Source organism: Dermacentor silvarum, chromosome 3 (assembly GCF_013339745.2).
Source record: "Dermacentor silvarum isolate Dsil-2018 chromosome 3, BIME_Dsil_1.4, whole genome shotgun sequence".
NCBI lineage: Eukaryota > Metazoa > Arthropoda > Arachnida > Ixodida > Ixodidae > Dermacentor > Dermacentor silvarum.
The window spans coordinates 212,060,024-212,085,055 of record NC_051156.1 but is presented as its reverse complement, the minus strand read 5'-3'; the positions used below and the strand labels follow the sequence as shown (position 1 = coordinate 212,085,055).

Below are 25,032 nucleotides of genomic sequence, written 5' to 3'. Positions count from 1 at the left end.
TTCAACTTGACCTCATATTTACGTCCAACTTTAACAAACACGCAGTGCATCAGGTGCTGTTTAGTACATCTTCTAAACGTTTTTATGCGACTTCATATAGAAGTTGAGAGCAAGACAGTGAAGTAGATATTCCGCGAAGTTGTTCTGCAGTTGTAAAAACTCGGCAGTGTTCACGCCATGGAGTTGTTTTCCTTCCTCCATGGTTCACGCGCAGCACCCGTCCAGCCATCCTACGGCAGAAGGGGGAACCACTATCCGTCCTTCTTTTTGGCGGCCAATGACGTGACGACATCTGCCGGGAAGTTTTACAACCGCCGTTCTCATCGATCACGGTTTTGTACGTTTGTTGGTTTGAATGTGCTATTATCGGGTCCTTTGTCCACATCTGTTGCCTTTTCTGGAAGCCAGGGCACACTTGGTGTTTCGGTACGCAGTATGAGTGTGATCAATATTTTGGCCGTACTGTTCTGGGAAGTCGAGCAGCGATTTGTGTCCGTCCGCAGGGAGCCATTTTCTTCTCAGATCACACGCGTAACGTGTTCTGTTTGATCGTCAAACTTTTACTTAGTCGACAGCATCAGGTTGAAATTTCGGCAAATGAAATATATTGAATTGTTCCTGTTTCTTCTGGGAACAAATGCCATTACTGCGACGCTTCAACCTACATTTTGAGGGCATTTCTAAGGATAAAAGGACCTTACTTCTCATAGAATGCGAAAAAATAAAGGAGCAAGGCTGGTTTTGAAAATGACAAGTGGTCTAAAAGTCCCCAATCTCGTACTGCGGTGTCGACGAATGTGCAGCAGACGACAGCCAGGACCGATCGCGGCGCCACGCAGCGTCGGTTCTTCTCACAACGTACGCATCTCGTCCCCGGATGTATGACGTTATTGAAAAAGCTGTCGCCATCACTGATCCTGAGTGCCCTTTAAAGCCTTAATTTTAATCAACCTCGGGCTCGGGAACATGTAAGTCGCAATTCCTTTGCGTTTTTCGTCGGTCTCGCTATGCAGAGGTTACTGTAACAGCTGATAATTAGCGACGGACAGCTTTCTTTCGCTCTTTGCTCGCTAGGCCACTGCCGGTTCTGCCCATCCCGGACTTAATTTTAGGTGCGAAGCACCTTATGCGCTCGGGCTGTGGGCGTCTCCTGTCCTCGTCCTCACGCTAAATCACGCGCATTTACGCGGTGGGCGGCGCAATCACGCTCTCTCCCACCGGCGCTTGTCCGGCGCCGCGCGGCGAGTGGCAAATAAAACGGCGCGTTGGCTCAGGAAAAGCTCTTTCTGCTGTCGGCGTATCCTGTCGTCGTCGTCACGGTAAAGCAAGCGGCTCGTGCTCACGCTGCACGCGCTTGTGCCACTGCTCCCGCGTTCGTCGTCGTCGTCGTCTACCACAGCTGGCTGCGTTGCCGCTCATCATTCCGGCTATAGAATTTCACTTCTCTGCTGTCGTCGTAAGGGGGAGGCCGCGTTTACGGGGTTATGAGCCATTGCTTAAGGCAGTATGAGCCCATTAGCGGTGCATCACTGCATGCTTCACACCTTCCCAGGTTTCACGTTAGTGGAGCTGAATTTCGCTCAATGGGTCATTTGACACTTACGCATAACATTTAATTCACCGCTGAAATTTTTTAAGTTTTACAAGATCGCCTAAGGCAGGTAGCATAATTCGAAACACATATCGAAGCACATATTCAAGTAATTAAAAAAATTGACAAATTAGCTTCTTAGTTAATTACGTTACGACACATATTGCAATTTACAAATTGCAGCAGGTGAGTTTGCAAGACGCATCCACTTGAAATGAATTTCCAGGATGACACCACTTTTTTTGTTTTTGCCTTCGTGGTTATGAAACATAACTCGATGCTTGCCATTCGCGTAGCATGTTGTACGAGCAAATTGAAGACCCTTTTAGAGGACATCTATACAACCCTTTCGCCCTAGCTGTCGACTCGCTAATCGTGCGGCTGCTCGCAAGTTCCCCTTCGCAGGCTACACAGCCCCCCGTGCCGAATCGAAGCTCTCCATTTTGACCTAGTGCTGTGCGTTATTTGAACCAAATGCGGCCGCAATTCGGCCGTTCGCCGTAATTTCGCGAACCCAGATCGAATCCCAGCATTGTCGCTAGTCCACATTTCCTTAGAATTTCGCGGCGGAGCGTTCGTTGTGGCCTTCAGCTGTGAAGGGGGCCCTATTTTCGTTTTGTCAGCCAGCCCTTCTGGCAGGCTTCGACATAGCAGAGCCGCGAATTTGACGCGCACCTGACGTGACGACGCTTCGTCGTTCGGTACAAGGTCACTCGTGGGAATCGTGCTTCGGACTCGCGTCGAGACCGCTCGTCCTCGTTTTTCATTTATTGCGATAGCAATTATATCTACACTTCAATCGGATTTCTGCCGTAGTCTTCGCCGTGAGGTTCCGCATAAAGTCCAAGGGCAATAAAATAGTCGCCGCGTGGCGTTTGTGCGAGTGAAAGCGCGCGGGAGACGCGCGCCTTCGCCGAGAGCGAACGCACGGCGTAGAGCAAACGCGACTTCCGTAGCGCGAAAGTCCGTGGGGGTATAAGAGGGAGGGAGGAGGGGGCGACGCTGTGCTGCGGCACCAAATGCGTATCTTGCAACCGGGTGCAAGGGTAACTGGCGACGCAATCTCCCACGCGAAAGGAGCAAAGCGGGAAGGCAGCGCGAGAGGGAGGGGGGCGGGTTCTACTCTGCCAACAAATTCCTTCTTGTAATTTGCGCCGGTGCGGGCTGTCGGTGATATATACTCTTTAGGTGAGGACACTGGCAAGACGCAATCGACCAGATAATGTAGCAATTATAACGGCGCGCGTCCGTCGGCCCGGTGACGGCAGCGGATACCTACCGGCGGGAAGACGCAACTTCAGTTAAAACGAACGCGAGAGCTTGCGAGGGCAAGGAACGCTCGGATACCACAAGCAGCCTGAGAACTTTCGCGCGTCACTCAATTATTTCGGATTTACCTGCGAAGCACCAGTTGCTATACCAACGGGAGATTAAAGCAATAAAAACCTTTTCTGTCTTGGAGTTGCGTCGTACCACCGATAGATATCCGCTGCCGTCACTGGGCCAATCGGCGCGCGACGCTGCTACTTTATCTGGTCGATCGCGTCTCGCAAGCAGGCCGAGAAACTCCCCATCTAAAGAGTATATATCTACACCAACCTCACGGGTGAGCGCTAGGAACCTTTGCACGCTGGCCGGGCAAAGAGCGTGCAGATGGCGCAGTGTTTGAGAGCTCTCCGCTGCTGAAACGAGCCCCTATTTGCAGGGTTGCCTGTAAAGCGATGTCGACCATATGCCGGCTTCGTCCAATATTCGCAGAGATAAACGCAGCATTGGGAAATACGAGTACAGCCGTCGGCTGTGAGAAGACCTTTGCAGAACATTTGTTGCTCTAGCTGCACTGGCGCATTGAACATCTGTGCATTCTCTTCAATGGAAACTGGCTCAGTTTAGCCAGCCCGATCGTTTTAAGAAAGTGGCAGGATACCTGTTGTAATGAATGAAGTTGTTTTAACAGCGAGGCTTTTTAAAGCCGTAAAACGTTTACGGTTTAAAGCCGTCAAACGTGAGCGTTTCACGAAAAGCCAGCCGCGCCGTAGCCATGACAACCAGCGACGCCGCAGCTGCCTGCCACTGCGTTGCCTAGCAACCTGAGCGTCGCGCACTATGCTCAGGAGAGAGAAAAAGAAAATGAGAGCAAGAGAGAGTGCGCGCGTCGCGCCCTATGCTCGGGAGAGAGAAAGAGAAAATGAGAGTGACAGAGAGAGAAACAAATTGTAGCAGTACCAACGAGGCAACGCGCAGAGGTGCTACCGACGCCAACCGCGCTTCTCCGTTTCCCCGCAGCCCAACGCTCGCGGTGTCCGTGACTGCAGCAGGCGCCTCTGGCGGCAACTCGGCCGATCTCTCACGAGCTGCGCGCTACTGCGCATGCACCGTGACGTCATCCCAGCGTTTCGTCTGCCTCGCGCTGCCCGTACACTGTGCATAGCTTTCGCGCCACTTCCCCTACGTGTGCGCGGACTGCAAGTGCTTCGCGAGGCGTTCCCCGATGCCACGGACCACGAGGAAATGCTTATACACTTCGTATAGCCAGTACCAACTAGGAAGCGATCAGCTCCGCTGTGTCTTTAGCCTTGCGCCACTAGTGCAAGCTACCCTGATTTTTTCGCGTGGCTACATTTGCCGCAGCCAAAAGGGGTACGCATTTTTTTGTTCATCCATATGCTTCACTTACTAATGGAGTGCCAAATTTTCCACATTACTGTGCCAATGCAAAGTTCTGTCAACGAAATCGGTTTACTTGAGGGAATTGTGCTGCGGTGCAAAGTTTAGAAACAAGTAGCAAAATATCGGCAACGATGTAGGTGATGCTGTAATCTTGGTACTTATCAGATTCTTAATTTGTGGACGGAGTTGTTTCAAAATGGGCAAATAGCCAGATTCTAACTGCAGGTCTTTCTTTTTTTTTTTACGATGTGGCAGGAAACAGTAGTTGCAAAAGACATTTGTGGCAATGGTGCCGGAGAGTATTTGATTGGCACTGTTATGGGGGGCGGGGGCTCATATGCAGCTGCTTAAGGCATGTTCAGACAGCAGTTGGGCATTGTGACCTGAAATCTTGGTCATCCATAAAGGTCGCCACACACAATCAACTTGGAACGATTCATGCACCTAGAGTTTTGTTACTGGGGTTATTATTAAAACATCTCGATATTCATTGTCCTACTGTTCTTTAGCAAACTGCTTATTCAAAATTTTAATATACTTTTCTTGCACGTGAAACAGCAATACTAAATCGACAGGACTTCTGCGGCTGAAAAAGGCTGCTCATAGAGAATTGGTTAACCAAACCCCACCTACAGAGAACTCTTAAAATTTTACTGACAAATCAGTGCGTCATAAAACTATTGAACAATCTACCAAATAATGACTTCGACATAGTAGCAGCTTTTCCTTGCCTATAATCTATGTATGAACATTGCCCTAAACGGCTGTAGATGATGTTTGTCTCACTTAATGTGTTAAAACATTCCTTTTTGCCTTGGGTCATATTATGATGATACTTAATTAGTTTTAGGCAATCAGGCTAATTTGATGAAAAAGTGGCTATTACAAAAAGCGTTAACAGATGCTGGCTGTGTACCTCACATACGTCGTACTTCGCTTATCAAACACTGGGCTGCTCTAATCTGCATGGTTCATCATGCATGTTCAAGTTCTTTATAAACACGCTTAGAACAAAAGTTTTCCAACTGGCTTCAAAAACAAGAATGCTTAACTGAAAAGCATCCGCACCGTTTAACAAATTTCCATAACTGCTGCTATGGCAGTGAAGAGTAGAGTAGTAGTTTATACAGCTCTTTTCACTCTTGCCACTCTTTCAGTGAAAGTGGCGTACAAGCACAGAAAGTGAAGGCCAAATTTGCTGTTAATTTCTAACCCAAATCATATAGCCAATGACTTCAATGTGATGTTAGATTACAAAGTGATTTGCATTTAGAAATCCAATTTTTCTAGGAAAGGTCTACAGAAGTTGGAAATTTAATTCCTTGCTTATTTTATTGATGTGATGTAATACACTTTTATTAGTAAAGAACAACTGCCTGTCCTGTTGCTGCAACCTATGATAACAAGGGGACTTTCAGGAATTTCAGCGTGCATCCTCCTCTTGGTTTTGCCATCTTTTATACCTCTCACTGTAGCCAATTTGTTATTCCACAATATAATTAGCCATCTACCACAACATTCTCTGGGTCCCATTAACTTTTTCAAACGTGTTCACAGGCTCAGATGAGTACATGCATTAAACATTTACACGATACCAGATGACAGGGAAACCAAAGTATAATAATTTTGATTGTTTTCATCCAGCACTATATGACTTCAACTCGGGAGTCTCCTTTTGTTCAATTCAGTGCTTTAATATAACTATGCTCCTCAGATAATAATTGCAGCATAAACCTCTATTCTTAGGGATAGACTAGTTGAAATTACTAGCACATTGCCTCTCATATGAGAGAATTGCGATCGAACCATTCTGATGAGGCCTTTGCAGATAGTCAGTGACCTATTTTTTCATTGCTGTGACACCGAGCTTGTTTTGTATTTCCTTTACAAGATCATGTTCTCATTTCAGCTATTCTAGGGCAGTTTGTCCTATGTACTGAATATGTACCTGTAAGTAGACAACCCACGCGAGCCGTGGGCGTGTTGCATGCATAAATTTAATGTTTGCTTATCTTGTGACATTTCATATTTTGTATTTACTGTTTATGCGGGTCCTTATCAGTCCTGTGCAATATTTAATACAAAAAATATATTGCCATAGCGTAATCATAGCATAATCACTTCATAATAACAAATAAAAATGATTTACTGCTAACTGCGGTAATTATACAACACAAATGTAAATGCACCATACACGCACGCACGCACACACACACACACATACACTCTTGTAGCAAACTTAAGCATGGTGCTATAATTCATTACACAAATTGTAAAAGTTAATTATTGATATGAGGGTATGGGCATAAACTGCAATTGTAGTATGTTTATTTTAATAAGGCGATCGCTTGTAGACACAATGTGTATTTTGGCACGGTTAAGAGTTTGCCTAGTTTTTACTTATGGCAAGTTATTTCCGAGTACTTAAAAAGCTGTTATATAACATTCATGCCATAAAATGCCGTGATATAGTAAAAAAATAGAAATAATTCCACATTGGGCATGCACTTGCATGTCTTTCTCGTTAGGAAGGTGACGCTCGTGAAATGTGAATAGCTTGCTGGAAATATAACTACTAAATAATTCAGCTCAATCAATAACTGCCGTCCAAGAAGAAGCTTCATGTTAACTGCAGGGTGCTACCGAAATCTCCTTTTGAATTTTAGCTATATTTTAGCACTGAGGATGGATTTAACCATCAAGGGCCTCTTGGCAGCTACATTGACAGTCTGGCTTGATCATATACCTCTGCAGCTTGTTTTGTATCTTTGAACCTGTCACAGAGGTTGTAGGTTTACGTCTCTCGACTTGACTGAATTTATTTAGACATGTAATCATAGCGCAGTATGCCACTGAGGTGTGGCTAACGAAGATGGACAAAGCGTGCCTACTGGCTAGGCTTAGTCCACTGGTCACAGATCAGATATGAGTGGGTTGGCAAAACACAACAGCATTAAAGTGCCTGGTATGTGTACCAGTTAGATAAGCCGAAGTGATACGCGCCTGCGTGTAGCATCTTCGGGCGCATACTCGCCGCTTGTGTGCCCTTTCCTGTACTGGCTATAAAAGGAGTACGAATAAACGCTGGGGCGTTTTCGTGTGCTGAGATCTGGTCCATGATGTTACTCTGTCGACACTGCTAACGATACAGTATGAACAAGAATAAGCATTGCACAGAGGGCAGTTATAGAGTTGCACAATGTACACAGCAAATACAGCTCGAAAAAAGAGAAGAAAAGTCTGAACAAATTTAGCCAGTTTAAAGTTGACCGGAACTTGTCGTGTAACTCTATACCTGTGTCTCGAGAAAGAAGTTAGCTGGACATAATTCAGTTTGGGAATTGTGACATTTTAATTTACCTGTGTTGCAGGTCCCAGCCAGGAGCTGCGGGAGGCCACCCGGGGGCCAACCAGGAGAGGGCGCCCAGGCCCCCCAACCCCCAGCACCAGGCTGCCGCTAAGCGGATACAGGAAACACAGGCGCACGTGGATGAGGTGCGTAGGCGGCAGCAGTAGGGGGGGGGGGGGGGGGGGGGGGATTCGCTTCCCCTTCACTTCCTTCCGTTGGGAACTCCACCATGCCTGGTGTTCGCGCAGCATTTTCCTGCTACGTTCAGCGTGTTCTGCGCTGTTAGAACATTGCTCTAAAATCAACTGCATTTACAAAATGTCTGGTTTATTTTGTTCTCAGGCGGCTACCGCATCAGATTCAGTACAAAAAGTATAAAGTGAGTATAAAATGTTTAAAAAATGCAGGAATGCGTAGTGCAGCTTTCTTTTTCGCACTCAAAACGCCCCTTAGACTTCTTGACTTTGCCTTTGAAAACTAAGCACATACTCACAGCGTTCTGCTACAGTGTTTGGTGGTATGTGCTGAAAAAAGAGCTCACTCGGAAGCCTGTAAGCTTTTTTCGAGCCTAGTACTCTGGTTGTAACAGCCACAACAACATAGTGGAAGACTGGTGAGCGGGAAGCTTTCCATTGTTTTGCTGGCAACTCCTGCTGAAAGTGTGAAACATGACTATCTAGTGTGTGAAAGCCAAAATAACGAGAAAAAAAAGCCGGTACTGTGCAGTTCTTAGTTCAGAAAGCATACTATAAAGGAATAATATTAGCCAAGCCGAGTGATATATTGCACTTCTGGAATTGCAGGTAGATCAATCTAATGTTGAACAAGCTTTATGCCCGAGAAACGAGATGACAGCGGTAGATAGGTGGCAACACTAGTATATTAAACGTACCTATGCAAGCACCTTTATGCATACCTATTCACCATCTGCTCACTTCTCAGTTGATTTTTTACCGATTAAGAAGGGTTACACTATATTCAAAATTAAGTGAAGACACGAAACCATAACTTCTGCAATGGGGATTTCTGCCGACATTTCTGCTTTAATGCCGCAAATACAGCAGTTCATCCGCCAGGAAGTCGCGCGGCAACTGTCTCTGGCGACTAGCCCTCCTGAGCCGGTGACTTCCTTGGCTCCTTCGCTTCGTCAGGTGCTTCAAACGCAAGTTGCTGAGGCGCTACCAGCTGCCCCTCATCCGCAGCCCGTTGTTGGACCACTGACGTACGCTAACGTTGTCGCCCGGCCTTATGCTCCTCCGGCTCCTGACGCCTACCGGACCACCGGAACTTTCCATGTGCCGCCACCACCTTCACGCCCGGTTCCCGTTCCTTACTCGGCCGCTGGAGCCCCTGTCGTCAACCCATGGCGCACACCTGATAACCGGCCAATAAGCTATTCCTGTGGTTTCCCGGGCCACGTAGCACGATTCTGCCGCCGTCGCAACTACCGTTTCCCTGACAGTGGGAGCGCCTCCGGCTACATGCCTGCTCGACTTCCGCGTCATGATGTGTCTAATCTTCCTCCGGACTCGTCTTCTAGTCGCCGCCCCTTCGATTCACGCCGGTCGCCCTCCCCACGTCGTCGATCCCTTTCCCCCATGGTTCGTCGACTCAGTCCTGCCCGCGAGGAAAACTAACAGTCGCAGTTCCCGAGGCAAGAACTGCGTTTACGTCGAACATTTCAAGGCCTCATTTTTCTCCTGCGAACGAAATTGAACTGTCCGTCGATGGCGTCACCGTACACGCACTTATTGACACCGGAGCCGCCGTTTCTGTTATGCGTTACCACTTCCGCTTTGCGCCGTCACTCCTCCTGGCGCGACCGATGCCCCTGTGGACGTCTTTGCTCATGCCGTCGACTCGGCACTCACACCTGTCCAGCACGAGGAAATTATCCAGCTCCTCCAGCGTTTTCGGGCCTCCTTCGACATTGGCCAACCGTCTTTGGGTCGAGCGTCAGCAGTCGTTCACCATATCGACACCGGTCAACAAACCCCTTTGCGCCAGCGTCCGTATCGTGTGTCGGTCGCTGAACGCCGGATCATCGCCGTGTGTTATACACGGCACTGATAACGTAAGTTCGGCACGAGCGCAGTCAACAACAGCTTGGTTCAGAGATAGGAAGTTCCATCCAAGAATGACGTCGTGCGAGGAACGGGATAGAACGACAAATTCGACAACATACAAAACGCCTTGAATGACGACCCGAGCTGTGCATGATGCTGAAGGCTGAATGCAATGCGATGTTGCCGTACGCAGCGATAGATAAGCAAGTGGGGTGGTCACTTTGTTCAAATGGCGGCAAAACTTTTGACTAATAACAGAAACTATGGACTTCTATGGACTTCGCATCACAAGATGGACCTAGACTGGGAAAGTACTCTGAAATCTGCCATAATGATACCATCGGTGCCACGGTTCGTGCTCAGAATCCAAGAAAAGTTCTGCCTTGATTTCTTTTGTGAACAACCTTTTTCTGCCAAAAAATGCAAATAGCTTTGTAAGGCTATTTATCATTCAAAATAATGTGCCTCTTTTTTTTTCACCTACATATAGAATCTCTGAATAGAGATGAGGTGAGAAAAAGGATTAAGTTGCATCAAACTTCTAGCAGGTCGTGGTGCACTATGGTTGAAATAATTACATATTTTCTGTAGGTTGCTAGTACTGCTGTTGCCTTACCGCTTGACATGGCTTCCCCTAAATTGAATTATTGCAACTCTTCATACTAAAAAAATGTATACACACAGTGCTGCCTCATACCTTGCAAATAATAGCACTTTCTTTGCATGTACTATAATGTTCGAAATTTCAAACCAGGGGGTTTGTGTTTGCATCGGGGGCTTGCGTTCTTTCTCTGCTGGGCCCAAGTGGTGGGCTTAATGCGTGTCAATGTTGAGAAAGTTTTGGAACGGGACCAGAAGCTGTCTGACCTGGATGACCGCACAGGTGAGAAAACAAGAAATGCAGGTTGTGTACTGCTAGGCATCACTGCAGGTATGCGGGAAGACATTTAGAGCTTGCAACACCACAAAGGAACAAGGGTTGTTACCTGAAGCCTGGCAGTTGTTCGGCTCTGTAGAGTTGTGCAACATTACCATAAGCTTAATGTGAAGCTTTGCAGGTTTGGTTCATGCATGGGAGGCATGGGCGGGCTTGCGCAGCTGTGAAGCTTTCCAGGCTTAATGCCTTCAGAAGCTTCTAAACCTATGAAGCCCCATGACAACTGCAGTGACTATCATTTGTACTTTAACAAACTGAAGGTCATATTATTAAGGTCATATATTTTGTGCTTACTGCTGCTGTGTTGTGCTGAAATTTAAGCGTGGTTCATCCAGAAAAACAAAATGAAACTAGCATCATGCATGCACCTTGCTATTAGAGATGAGTACCTTAGAGGCATGGATTGGTTTTCGCTACCTGTTGGGAACTAAAAGTTCTAATAAACCAGAAAACTAAAATGCCAAATGTGCATATTGAATTATGTGAACCAAGAAATGCAATCTTGATGAGAAATTTGATGGGAAAGTGGCGGTAAGCATGGAATCCCATTTCAGGTTGTTGGATTTTTAATGCAGGCCATTGTTTACCTCACATTGCACTTTGTGAAATCTGGGGCAGCTTTACTATGTAGCAACATTTACCATGGGCCCTTGTCTTTTTCTTCAGCATTTACATGTCAGTGCATGAAATGTCATGCGATTTTAGTAATTGGGCTGCCTGAGAGCACATGTAGGTCTAATTTGTCAATATATTGGCCATGAAGGTGCAACTGTTTATTTTGTGGTGTGCTTGCTGTGGATGGCTTCCTCTCAGCACCTGGAAAGTGATCTCTTGTCATGTGCACACAATTTACCGCTCTTTCCCATAATTAAAAATAAATTATGGGGTTTTACGTGCCAAAACCGCGATCTGACTATGAGGCACGCCGTAGTGGGGACTCCGGAAATTTGGACCACCCGGGGTTCTTTAACGTGCACCTAAATCTAAGCACACGGGTGTTTTCGCATTTCGCCCCCATCGGAATGCGGCCGCCGTGGCCGGGATTCGATCCCGCGACCTCGTGCTCAGTAGCGCAACACCCGCCGACCCGCCGTGGTTGCCACAGAGCAACCACGGCGGGTCGCTCTTTGTCATATGTGTGCCAATTGCGTTTTTTGCGTCGGCTTCACAAGTGTACCGACATGTGCTTCGTAGTCCTTTTGCCACTTCTATTTTTTTTCAGGCAAGCATTCGTACTAATCAAAAGCACCCGCCTCCCATGCCATCTCTCGGTTTTTTTTTTTTTTTTTTTTTTTTTTGCGTACGTCTTCCGGCTTCTCTTCTCTTTCCTTGTGTTCCCGGCAATCATGGCGAACCTGTGGCAGAAGGGATGCACTGTTGCGCGCGCACGTTTCTGTGGCCTGCCCTCTTCTTAGTGCAATTTCTTCCTTTTGTGTCCCTTTCCCCGCCCGTGCCCATCCCGGTGTTTAGATTGTGGGTATGATGCGCACGAACGTGGAGAGAGATCAGAAGCTGTCGGAACTGGATGATCACGCAGGTAAGTTGAGGAGGGCTGCATTCTCGGCACCCCTTTCCACTTCCAACTTTCTGTTCCTCCTCTCTGCCCATCTCTGTGCTTCTTCACCGGATGTGATTTTCGTTCTGTTCGTGTTCTTTGGTTGGTGGAGTAGGTTTCCAGTAGTGTTTTTGCTTGTCACTGCACGCATTTCTTTGTGGTTTTGGTTTGACTTCGTCTGGGCTTGCCCTTCTGTTGCAGTTTGAAAAATTTGTGTTCCTGTTCGAAACCTCGCGTCAGTTCCTGTTAACTGCTGTAAGAACCTTACCACGATGCAAAAGGTGCGTCTGTTACTCACAGCTTATATCTGGATTCGTTAGCACGCTTCATAGGCCATACTTGCTAAGCAGTTCGGGGATGGCAAATGATTGGCATAACTACATTGAGCCATATAGCAAGGTTGTGACACGTATCATGTTTCCTAAACTAATGGAAGGAAGTGAGGGTGGTGTTGGAATTCGTTCTGACGATGCATGTGCAAAATTAAGGTCCTTGTTTCTTTGTCGAAGGTGCTTGCAAACTTAATAGTGATCCTCAGGCGTGACCTCGGCAAAGGCATACAACATCAAAACCGTCATTTTTAGAAATTTTATAGCAGTTTTAGCTATGTTATGAAAGAAAAAGAGCAGATTAGATGACCTTAATATATCAAAGAACAGGGGTTAGAAAGGGAGGTAGTAGAGGATGTTCAGGAAAATGCTTTAATGTATATCACGATGTACATGAAATCTTGAGACCACACAGAGGAAGAACTGCCTTGAGGAACATGGTCAATACCTTGCATTTTTCAGAACACATTTCATGGCCCAGCGCTCTAAGCATATTACTTTTCTCAAAGTCAGGGTAGTAATGTTTATCTGAGTATTGTTCATTGCGTTAATTAAAGTATGAGTCGGCGAATTTGCTCCAGGTTGTAGTGGTAGCCAGTTTGGGCAATGCCTTGCGAGCAAGCACCATGTCGGTAACCATGGTTCCAAAAAATGTCCAAGAGCATCTGGGTCTTGCTTTACTTTTTGTTTATAAGCTTCCAACTACTACTGCAGCCACCTGCACTATATTTATGGGCTTAACCACTAGCATATTTCCCAGATACTGTTGATTGGGTAATTCAAATACCAGTGTGGCAAGCTAAGGTAAATGGGTGCAGAAAACCGTTCTTGGGAAAACTTGTTTGCTGACTGTTACTGCCTGATACTTGGTAAATTTTCCTTAACATGTCCTGAATGCTTGCCTTCAACCTACACTTGTCTGTGATGTGACGCCCTTTTTTCTGTCTCTGTTGTGTGCGTGTGTGTGTTGTGCTCTAGATATTTTTTATTTGTACCACATTTTTCTGCACAAGTGCTAGCTCATTGTCTTGCAAATTGCTTAAGGTGGATCTATGTAACTGGCTACTTTGTCAGTTTTCTGTAGAAATATTTAAGAGAACAAGGCTAATCGCCTTTTATTATCTCACTCTGAATGTGCAGCTGTTCGCTTGTCAATTCACAACGGGAAGGAAGGGGGCGGGGAGTGGGGACATTTTATTTACTGTCCACACAGTTTCCTTGTCAGACTTTTCAGATTGGTTGAATAGAACATTGTGATGTGAAGTCGACGGGTCAAAACAGTAGTTAGCGCCATAATGTGGATCCACCTTTAGCCTACCTTTGTTATGAGGCCTTAAATGACTACAAAAACGACTGTTGTGAGTTGGGAAATAGTTCAGTCATGCAGGCTCTTTAGAGCGTGCTCGAGTCAATGTAGATTGAATTCAGTGCAAGTTGAGCACTGCTACAAATTGCTTTCAAACACTCTTGACTTGCGCTTTGTTTACAACCAGAAAAATTTCATAGAGGTAAACTTCATTGAGGGTTGAAGTTGCATGTGGACATATATTGAGACAGTTCGAAACTGTGTTTAAAAGATGTTTAATTGTTAGTGCTTGTCTGCTTGCATTCAACATGAATATTCATTAGGCCGTTGTCAGTTGGTGAGCACGACTCCAGGAGGGATTACATACACGTACGCGCGCTCACAACTTAAAATAAGTCTACCATTGCATGCTAGCAAGCTACATATGTTATGTAGTTACCGCATGAATCTAAAGAATCACCATGCAGGAAGACTCACGGAAACACTGTAACCGCAGTGTCTTCTATTGTGTGTCTTTTTATGTGGTGTCCTTTACGTCGCATTCGCACACTAATTTCCTACAATAATAAATAATCAACTAGCACCTCAAGATGTCCTTCTCTATAAAAAGCGGTAGATGCTGCGCACGTTCTTGCTGTTTCTCTTCTTACTGTACCGTTACATCGCGTCACATTCGCATCAATGTGGCGTCTACATAGGTGATATATTCTTGTCCTTTTGCGACACCAGATGCGTTCACGGGCGCGCTAGTGTAAACAAGGACAGAGTGGAGCATATTTCTTCCCCAATCTCACCGAAGCAATGTATCTAATCTATTCGATTTGTTTTCCAGGCAAGCGGGAAGGAATGCAGAAGCCGAGGCCTTCTACTACACTGCAGTGAAACTGCGACCCGGTGTAAGTGCATCGACGTTGAAACAACGTCCGTTCTCATTCTATTCTCGTCTTCACTATTTCAACTTCATTTTGGTTCGCTCCCGCGCCGTGTTTGTAAAGAAACAGATTCGATGTATGCTTCGATGCGGTGGGCCTGTGTCTCTCGCAGATGAAAACACTAACGATATAAACATGTACAAGCAAAGGCCCTAAGCCCGAATGTAATATCGAGCGTGCAATATATGGTAGGTCTGTTTACCAAGGTGGTTGCATACAGTGCAAGTGTTGTTAATCAATCATGCATGCAAAAGCAGTCTATTATATACGCCGCTCATGGCTTATGTTGCAGGTCATTCGCATCATTAAGGGCAAGCGCTCTTTCGTTGCGGTCGCGTGTATCGTACAATAAGTATTAGCTGTGAAGCCAGTCAACCGTCTGCCGACCTTACCTAGCCTGTAAACAAGCGCGCTTATACACTCCGCCTGTAAAGTGTGCTCTTCCGCAGCTGAACACTGCTTGCGGCAAAGGCCGCTTTCAGAAACGCATCTCGTTCCTAAATGCAATGCTTAGCAAGCTGCTATGTCGAAACGCGTCGTGTACATATGTATTTATGGAGCCTTCTTTCCAGCTTGTTTCAGACGTGATATTATGTTTGTTTATGCTGCGGTCTTGCTTAAGATGCAGCTGCTACTGAGTACGTCCTGTGTAAGCCAGCTTACACCGATCCCCTTAAAGTCGGCTTCACTTTTAAACAGAAAATGCATTGCTGGGAAGACGTTTTTTAGGGGTAATATAAGTCGCCTTATAATAAAATGTGAAGGCCCTAGGACCCTTTTTTTATTATTTTAATAATAGTTTGCTATTGCCCCGACGCGCGCGCGTGTCCAAACCGCACTAAGCAGGCCAAGTCCCAATTTGACCTGCCGTAGGGAGCCTACATGCAAGCGCCGTTTTAGGGTGGTGACAACTCCGAAATTTTGAGCGCTATTTATCGCCAAATTTGGTGAGCAGCCATTTTGATTCTCAATTTCGCTAGAAGACGCGGCGCATTCCTGCTTTCTTTTTGTCACGCTCTGATGTACCCATTTTGGCATGCGATCTATTAATTTTCTTTGATAAAGTTTTGCACCAATGCGCACACGAAACCTGCATACATCTTTAATATACTAGTTGCCTTTTCCTTTTATTTTAACACATCAAAATTATTTTTTTTCCATAGCACACAAAGCAATAAGTTATAAGGCTCGGTGGCGTGCTCGTGATAGTATTTTCTCACGCCAAGAATGTGAACTGCAATAAACATTGTCCTTGCCTTCCAGTTGTACACACAATATAAGGGGTGTTTTTCGAAGTGTGCTGTAATAAAAATTGTGCTTAAAAGCCTGTTTAACTAAAACTTAGACGTGCCATGCACTGCTCTCAGGCACACTATGGGTCTCTGACTGCTGAGGCCAAAGTTTATTTTAAAAATTGAATTAGTTTCACGGCACCAACGGTTGCGAGAAACGTGGTCTGTCGGCGGGTATTTTCGCCATTTTGATTCCCACATGCTATATTGGGCGGAAACTTTTGCCCGCCAATTCAGCTGGCGGCGGCCAGTACCCTTACAAAGGTTGTCACCACCCTAAAACGGCGCTTGCATGTAGGCTCGGCGCTTGCATGTAGGCTCTCTAACCTGCCGAGGATGCGAGCTCCATCTGGAAAGAATTTTCGCAAGTAATCTACCCGAGCGCGCCGCTGTTGGTATGGTAGAAATGCTGGAAAAGCGGTTTGTGTGTGAGTTTCCTGGTAACAGAGTTATGTTTTCTCGTACATTCAAATTACAATCCGACGCCACCATGTCCATAGGTTGTGTTGAAGTCGTAATTTTTTTTTTAGGGATTTACTGTGAGAAATTCAATTTTTGTTCACTAACACCTTGCGCCACGTGGAGGGCCTGCGCGGTCGGGGTGGTTGGGGATGATATTCTCCGCTATGGACGCCGGCGCCGACACCGACGCCGGATTTTCTGCGACACGGGGCCCTTAATGCTGTCGCATTAATACATAGGCGTTTAATGAATGCTGATTCACTATTGCAGCACGAGTGGAAAAAGAAATGTCCAGAATAGATATTCACAATTTAGTAAAGACCCTTGTTTGAACTCGGCAAGAGTTACATCTCGATGTTAGTGTCCGATAGGCCGGCATGGAGGAAAGAAACTACAGGAGGGAGCGTTACGTGACAATCTTGAAGCCTAGTCATTAAAAATATAATGGAGAACTCACGAAAGAAAATGCGCCATAGTCACGTGACAGGCGAGCGTTAGATATTTGCGCCTCACCCAGTTGCCCATCCGCCCTGCATGATGTGCTGCGTACGTGCGTGCGTCTGTTCAGTGCCGTAGAACGTTCACAGAAGGAACGCCGTTCCCTCTGCCGTTCTTTCGTAAGCCTAACGAGTTGCCGTTACAGTTCTACCGACCCTCAACGGAACAGTGGCGTTCCTCCGTTCCTCCCAAAAGGAACTAGTTCCTGGAACGCCGTTCCTACAACACTGCTCGAGGCTGACACCCCGCGCCACCGGATATCGGAGGCCATGGATAGGTCTGCCAACTTCGCTTCGCCGCCAGGATTCGCCTGCACGGCGCCTCACCATGCAGCGTGACATCGTCGGCGCAGATCCCAGACGTGTTTTTGTTTTCCACTCGCTCGTACGTTTGTTGTTGTATGAGAGAATCCTGGTGTTGTGTATTGTTGTATTAATATAAGAAGTATGAGAGATTTAAAAAAGAGAGAGAGGGGAAGTGACAGCCACGTGATTTCTATAGACTGGTTGGGAGCATGGAGGTAAGAAACAAAACAGGAGAGGCCCTGACGTCACGTTTTTGAAGCAGGAAGTGCAGCCATGTTGGTGTGCTATCTCTCTTTCCGCCTCCAATCAGGGGTTCTGCAGCTTGCCGGAACAGATGGGCGCGAACTCCGAATTCGCATTGTTACGAGCCGCTGGAACTGTGTGCTGCCGACGCGTGTCAAATCAAAGCCTACGAAACTTCTGCAGCAGTATTACTGAAGCAGACGCACTCCTGTGTTTTTCCGTGGCACGTTGAAGACGATGACGAAGACCCGCGCCGTGATTGGTTGAGTATGTCTGTTGTTGGCTAACACTCACACTCGCAGACCCAAAACACAACTTTCAAGCTTACACACCGCACTCCAAAGTCAGCTTTCTCGCGAACAAAATGTACTGCGAAAAAGACGCCGGCGAAAAAATCTTATCTTACTTTTCAGAGACCGAGAGCAGCAGCGAAAGCTTCAGGAGCGCGGTTGCTATGGCAACGTTGACATTTGGGGTACCCGTCCCAGTGCTCCTTTGCGAAAAACAGCATGTGACATGCGCCACACTTTCTCCAATACGTCCGTGCTGGCCGGGGCCTCTCCTGGGTTTCCTTCCTCCATGGGTTGGGAGGGAAAGCAATCTTCTCTGGCCGTTTCTGTTCACTCAAGAACAGCCGGCCGGCCTTTAACTTATTTATATTTATGGCATCCCTTTGTTTGTTTTATTTTCTCGCTCGACCGTCGCTAAGGTCTGTAAGCGCACCCTAGGATTGAAAGGGTTTCTTCTGCACTACGAACTGAAGTTTCTTCTTCTTTTTTTTTTTTTTCTTAAAGCAGAAAAAGATCGACACTTGTGCCAGCAGTGTGAAAGTGTTTGTCTGTTATGTCTCGGCGCAAGAACACGCAATGGTATCGCGTGATTCGGTTTGTTGTGTTTGTGCGTGTGATTCGAGCCACCAAATTGTGATCGCGTACGCGTTTTCTCTGCACCGTGTGTTACTTGCAATGATCCCGCGTTCGTGGCAGATTCACTGACGCGGAGATTAGCGGAAGCTTGCGGGGGATTGCTGCTTCTTGTGTGCCCATAGTCACGAACCTGTCTTAAAAAAACAATTTCTTTGCAACTCGTTTGGAGATAACGGAGAGACTCTCCCGCCTGTCTCATGTTAACAATTGCCTCCGAGACAATGATAAAAAATATTTTAGGAAAAGAAATTGTGGCATCAGCCAAATAATGGGAAACTAAAATGTCAGCTCCTCACTCTCGACACATGATGTTAAAACAAATCACGAGCTTCTTTGAAGGTCGTGAGAAAAGAACAAAAATACGACTGAAATCATTTTTGAAATAAGTATAGGAGACTGCAGAGGGCTCTAGTAGGCCATATTCTGGAGTAATCACTTTAGGGGATATCACTATTATATTTACGATAACTGCAAAACGCGCTTCGCTCCAACGAGGTATCGTGCCGGATGCCAAGTCATGCACAAGAGGCGTCTCGGGAAGTGAATTATTCAAATTACTGTCACAGGTTTAGTTACATTGTAGTTGGCAGAATTAGGCAATCTTGTGGTGTGCGGAGAGTTTCTAGCGTTGTTTCTCACCATAATTATTCCTTTCTTGATTTTTTTTAACAATGAGGCGCTTTGAAACTCGATTCAAATTGTGTTTGTTTCTTTGTTTCTTATCTTTCTTCTTGTTTATTTAGGCGTAATCAGTTTTGTTCAGTCTCGTGACTTTGGGTGAACAAGACATGCAGCTTTCTCCTTTGTGATGCTCGGCGCACCGTTTGCTCCATAAACAGTTGCAGTTCCCGGTTTGTCTCATTTCGCTTGCTGCCCATCTGTGTACCACATGCGTCGTCCCACGGCGCCCATGCGCTGTCCGGGCGGACGCACGAAAGCCAGCGTCTGCCGAAGTGTTAAAACATGATAATAATGAAAGAAAGAGAATGTTATTAAACTTGGAATGAACGCGCACGCGTAATAAGATTTAGGCTTTCCTAAAAAGTTATGTACAATACATTAAGATATTTACAAATAAATGCTTGAATCTAAAGACTGCGAATGTGTTGTTTCTTTTGACTCTATCTGGTGGGAATCTTCGAGGATTGGACATCGCCGTGGACGTAAGTAGCAGTACGGGCGCACCTCGCGATCCCGGTCGACACATCCTAATTATATTATTATTATTATTATTATTATTATTATTATTATTATTATTATTATTATTATTATTATTATTATTATTATTATTATTATTATTATTATTTGAGAAACAAAGGAAAGGAAGATATTTGTAATCAGGGAAAGTTGTTGTTGTTGCTGTTTATATTAACGGCAACAATATGAGAAGTTTGGCTACTGATGAGCCCGCTATTACAAAACTGTAACTAACACACACATACAGTATATTAAAAATCTGCACGGCAGAATAGTATAAACAGAAAAATAAAAATAAATAAGCACCAGCTTTCTCAATCGCACAGAGCGAAACTCCCTAAATACACTCTATAAGTATACAAAAGATCTTGCATAATACAGAGTCAGCGTATGACCTGCGACGAGCACAATTACTCTGCTCATGATTAAAGACATCAGTTAAAAGCAGTCTGTACAAGAAGTGTATGGCGCTATAAGGTTGCCAGGATAATAAAATGAGTTAAAATAAGAAAAATCACACCAAAGCACACGAAATGTCAAATGATACGACAATGTCTTCGTGGCGTTGTTGCTCGGTTTGCTACCCTCCGTAGTGGTAAAATGAAGTGGCACGTAGAGATAAAGGATGAGTATGGAAACGGAAATCGACGTACAAGAATGAAGCGGCACACGTCACTATCACAGCCTATTCCGCAAACCCGGAGACCGCAGACTTTTTCGTAATTTTTTCGTAACTGAAAGTGACGAGTGCGCTTGAAAGTCCACAATTTCAAATTTGGACTGCGGTTTCGCGTGAAATTGATAGGCCTAAAAGAAAAATCGGCTTTATCGCGAAACCCCTGGTCTGGATGGATGGTTTACATTGACAGTCATCATGGCCGCCATCTTGGAGTACTAGCATGTCGAGAAGCTGCGTAATGAAGAAAGGTGATCGAACGTGACAGCCCCACAGCATGACGGGGGCTTCTTGCGGCGAGCGACTGATAATCTTGTGAAATATGGTCACCTTAAGAAAAGTGCAATGTACGCGTGAAGATATGGTGCACTGACGTCACGCGAAAGCTATCTATACACCTTTGCTCAGGTGAGTACAATCTCGTGCTGCCTTTGTTCCTACGAATGGAACTTGAAACACATCTGCCACTGTCGTGCGCACCATAGGCGGATTAGTCGGCCACGATGTTTTTGACTGATCTCACAGTGCGCCGGCAGCCACTGAGAAAGTACATAATTCCCCTGTTCGGCTGCTCGATGGTTTAGCTATACCCTAACTCTGGTACAAGTTGTTCGTGATATCCGCGGCACATTAAATTGTAAGTGCTTTGGAGGGGTGCCTGCTAGCCGAAAGACACTTATTCAGTTATGAAGTGTCCCCTAAAGCATAGATTTGAGTGCCGCTCAAAGCGAGAAAGCCACGCTCCGGTAAGCTTGTCAAATAGGATGTCTTCATCTTGATATAGACAGACTTCAGACTTTACTAGCATAAAGTGATAATTAGATTTAGTCGTGTCTACGTCTTTCGCACATTACAGTAATAAAAAACACGTAATACAGTAATAAAAATAGTGTAACATAAAAAGAAGAGTCTCTGATCATCATCCTGGTATTTTACCCTCTCTTAAGACATTGTGCAATGCAGCCATAATAAAGAGTCATCATCAGCCTTATCATCACCGTCATTGTCGCCAATATCATTGCTGCTGTTCGCAGTAAACTAGTTTAAAGCCGGCGCAATCGCTGAGTTCTGCAGGCTTATTTTTTATCTTTGGTTTAATACTTGATACGAGGCTCTAACGTAGGCACGTAAACGCTGATAACTGTGCATTCGAGCTTGCAAAGCAACCGTGCACACTTCACTCAGGTCATGAAAGACACGGTGGTTGATTGAAAACAACCAAGGTCTTCTTACTTGAACCCTACCTGCTGACCCATAAATGGCGTCCCAAGATGTGCGCTGAAGATCGCACGAAAGGACGACTGGATCCTGTCTTCTGCCATCGAGAAAGGTAGGTTTCTAATGGCGTTGCTAAGTGTTTATCTTAAAGAGGAAGCGTTATCTCGGGACCAATTTAACTCTTGATTTGCTAATTTCGTTATTCAAATGCAGAAATGTTCTCACTTGACAAGTGACGAAGCGATTTGAGTTAAACCTGCTGTATTTACGAAAGCAAGTTCTACCGACTGTCTGTAGAAAGTCAAGTTCTCCTTTAAAAACTCAAACTTTCTACGCAAATAGCCGAAAATTCTTAAGTAAGAAAAAAAGAAGGAAGCCCAATGTTTACAATTCAGGAACTGTGAACCAGAGATATCGAATTTCCTTTGACAAAAAAAAATTAAATACTCGTGTTGTGATACCACAATCTGATTATGAGGAACGTCGTATCGGGGGTCTCCGGATTCATTTTGCCTATTTGGGTTTCTTTAACATGCACCCAGCGCATAGTACACGTGCGTTCTTGGATTTCGCCCTCATCGAAATGCGGCCGCCCCAGCCTTGATCGAACCCGTGGCATCGATTCGCTTTAAACGTTAAGATCGTCTACAGATTATTACGACATAATATTTTACGACCTTACTAAATTCATTACATTGTTTACGTGCGTCTTCCAAAATTCCTGTTAGAAATTGGAGGAGGCTTAGGCTTCGCCTTTAAGAGTGGAACACGATAGCGTTATCGGGCCCCGTTCACATCGCCTTTTTCGTTGTGAGTAGGCTTCATTGCAACGCAGAACGTGGGTAAGCCAGCTTACAAAGACCAAGCTTACACCGATCTCCTTGAAGTCTGCTTCACTATTAAACAGAAATGCATTGCTGGGAAGACGCTTCCCAAGGGGCAATATAAACCGTCTTATTTTAAAATGTGAAGGCCTTAGGACGTTTTTTTTTTTAAATATTTTATTGATTGTTTGCTATTGCCCCGACGCGCGCGCGTGTCCAAAACGCATTAGGCAGGCGAAGTCCCAATTTGACCTGCCGAGGATGCGAGCACCATCTGGATATGATTTTCGCAAGTAATCTACCCGAGCGCGCCGCTGTTGGTATAGTAGAAATGCTGGAAAAGGGGTTTGTGTTTGAGTTTCCTCGTAACAGAATTATGTTTTCTCGTACATTCAAATTACAAGCCAACGCCACCATGTCTGTAGGTTTTGGTTAAGTCGTACTTTACCATTTTTCTGGTGGATTTCACTATGAGAAATTAAATTTTTGTTCACTAACACTAGGGCCTGCACGGTGGGGGTGATTCGGAATATCTTTTACGCCACGGACGCCGACACCGACGCCGGATTTTCTGCGACACGGGGCCCTTAACGCTATCGCGTTAAAAGGAAAGAACCATTCTGACAGAACTCGTCTCACCATGGATGTCGATAGAGCGTATGTCGATGAATGCGATTAGCCGGGGAACTGTGGCCCGACGAATTTCAGCGCGCTTCGGCTCCGTGCTCCACCAACGCCATCTAGGTGGCGTTGACTCCACGCCGTCGCAGCGCGCTGGCAACCCCATGGCCTCCAAGATTTACGCGAGCCGACTATGAAAACAAGACGGTGCGCGGAAGTCTCGGAGGCCATAATAGCCTCCGTTCGGTGTGAACGTGCCTTTGTGCTGCGAGAGTAGCGCTGCAACCTCTCAGTTTCAGTTTCACGCACTCTGATAGCCGATGTTCGTCGTGCCACAGTTGCGCGGGTAATATATATATATATATATATATATATTGAAATTAAAGGTTCTAAATTTAATTACTGGATTTTTGTTTTGACCGCCGCGGGTGCAGCCCACTGAACGGCCGCTAAAGGCTGCGGTCTCCGCGCGAGCCTTTGTTTTCTCCACGGCTCGGAGCCGAATGCGTGAAACGTCTGCACCCGAGGGAACTGAATGGGCCGATGAAGAGAATGGGCTCGCAGGGATATATTTTCTGTGTATGCCTTTTTCCAGCTATTTTCATGTGTGTGCAAAATAGACGCCACTTCTGAATCTATTCGCAATGCATATCCGTTTGATTTTTTATTTAAACGTACAAGGTTAGGAGTCCTTATGCTTTCAATGTGCTTCTGTGTGAGCTTAATTTTGCTCTTTATGTATGAAATACAACCGAGGTGTACTAAGGTCCACTCGAAGGGTTCAATCAATATTTTTTTCCAGGCCATTGATGAAAAACAACTGTTTGCGGTTATAAAGAATAGTAATTATATTCTGCTATAAGCATACATTTATCGTGCAGAGCACTGTTTACTAAGTCATTTTAATTAACAAGAATTCGTGATCGGAAGTCAGCCTCTAGAATCTGCGCAGGATTACGTTTATATAGGTCAGTTACTTACAGGGGACCCTGACCATGAGAAGGAAACTTACAAAATAATAAAAATGGGTAAGAGAGTATACAGCACACACTACCAAATCATGACCGGGAGCTTACCGCTGCCGTATAAAAGAAAAGTGTACAATCATGGCATCTACTAGTATTAGCATGTGTGGCAGAAACTTGGAGGTTAACAAAGAAGTTTGAGAACAAGTTAAGCGTCTCGCAAAGAGCGATGGAACGTAAATGTGATATATAGATTGTTATAGCAAATTAGTAGACAGCTACACGAAGTAAGAATATTAGTTTTATCGGCCGTATAGATATTCGCTGACTAACCAAATTAACAAGCATGGTGTCGCCCGCACACAGACAAACAGAACTACATATCTCACTCGATGAGCTTGGACACTCGTTGTCAAAACGCTGGCGTGAGTAAGAGCGGCGGCAGCAACGAGCTAATTGACCTTCGTGGTGCCTCTCGCTTCAACGCGAACTAAGCGGCGAGAACACAGCACATACGAAGCAATCAGCCCTCGGCGCACCTAGATTCTGTACTCACTGCAGATCGCTTTCGAGACAGGGCTCGCGCGGCCGCGCTCAGCCGCGTTATACGCAGCCGCTGCCGGAGTAGAACGCCCCCCCCCCCCCCCCCACTCACCTCCCGGAGCCTTGCACGCGGTGGAAGCTGTGTGCCTCCTCCCGACCTCCCTCCCTTGTGCGAGCGAAATCAAGCCACCATTGTCAGCTGACCGTCGCTCGCTTGCACTCGCACCTACAGTATACGGCGCGAAGCCGCGCTGTTCTCGCACTTGGACTTTATACGGAACATCACGGCGACGCCAACGCCGACGACGGAAATGTGCCTGGTGTGTCCATGTAATTGCTTTCGCAATAAAATTTTAGATGTACCTTTAAGAGACAGGAAGAGAGCGGCGTGGATCAGAGAGCAAACGGGTATAGCCGGTATTCTAGTTGACATCAAGAGGAAAAAGCTGGAGCTAGACAGGCAATGTAAACCATAGGGCAGATAACCGACGGACCATTAAAGTTACAGAATGGATGCCAAGGAAAAG

General features: G+C 45.8%; 1 protein-coding gene across 2 annotated transcripts; it reads left to right on the top strand.

The window, feature by feature from the left end:
- The first annotated feature begins 861 nt into the window (after positions 1–861).
- LOC119446628 (synaptobrevin-1-like) lies at positions 862–17,253 on the top strand. 2 transcript variants are annotated; one of them, XM_049664266.1, is made up of 5 exons: positions 862–968; positions 7,633–7,756; positions 12,084–12,150; positions 14,636–14,699; positions 17,183–17,253. In XM_049664266.1, coding segments are annotated over exons 1-4 (243 nt in total). In that variant the 5' UTR covers positions 862–966; the 3' UTR covers positions 14,686–14,699; positions 17,183–17,253. The 2 variants fall into 2 exon arrangements, with proteins under 2 accessions (XP_049520223.1, XP_037567040.1); XM_037711112.2 differs by having other exon boundaries at positions 17,133–17,204.
- The last annotated feature ends 7,779 nt before the right edge of the window (positions 17,254–25,032 follow it).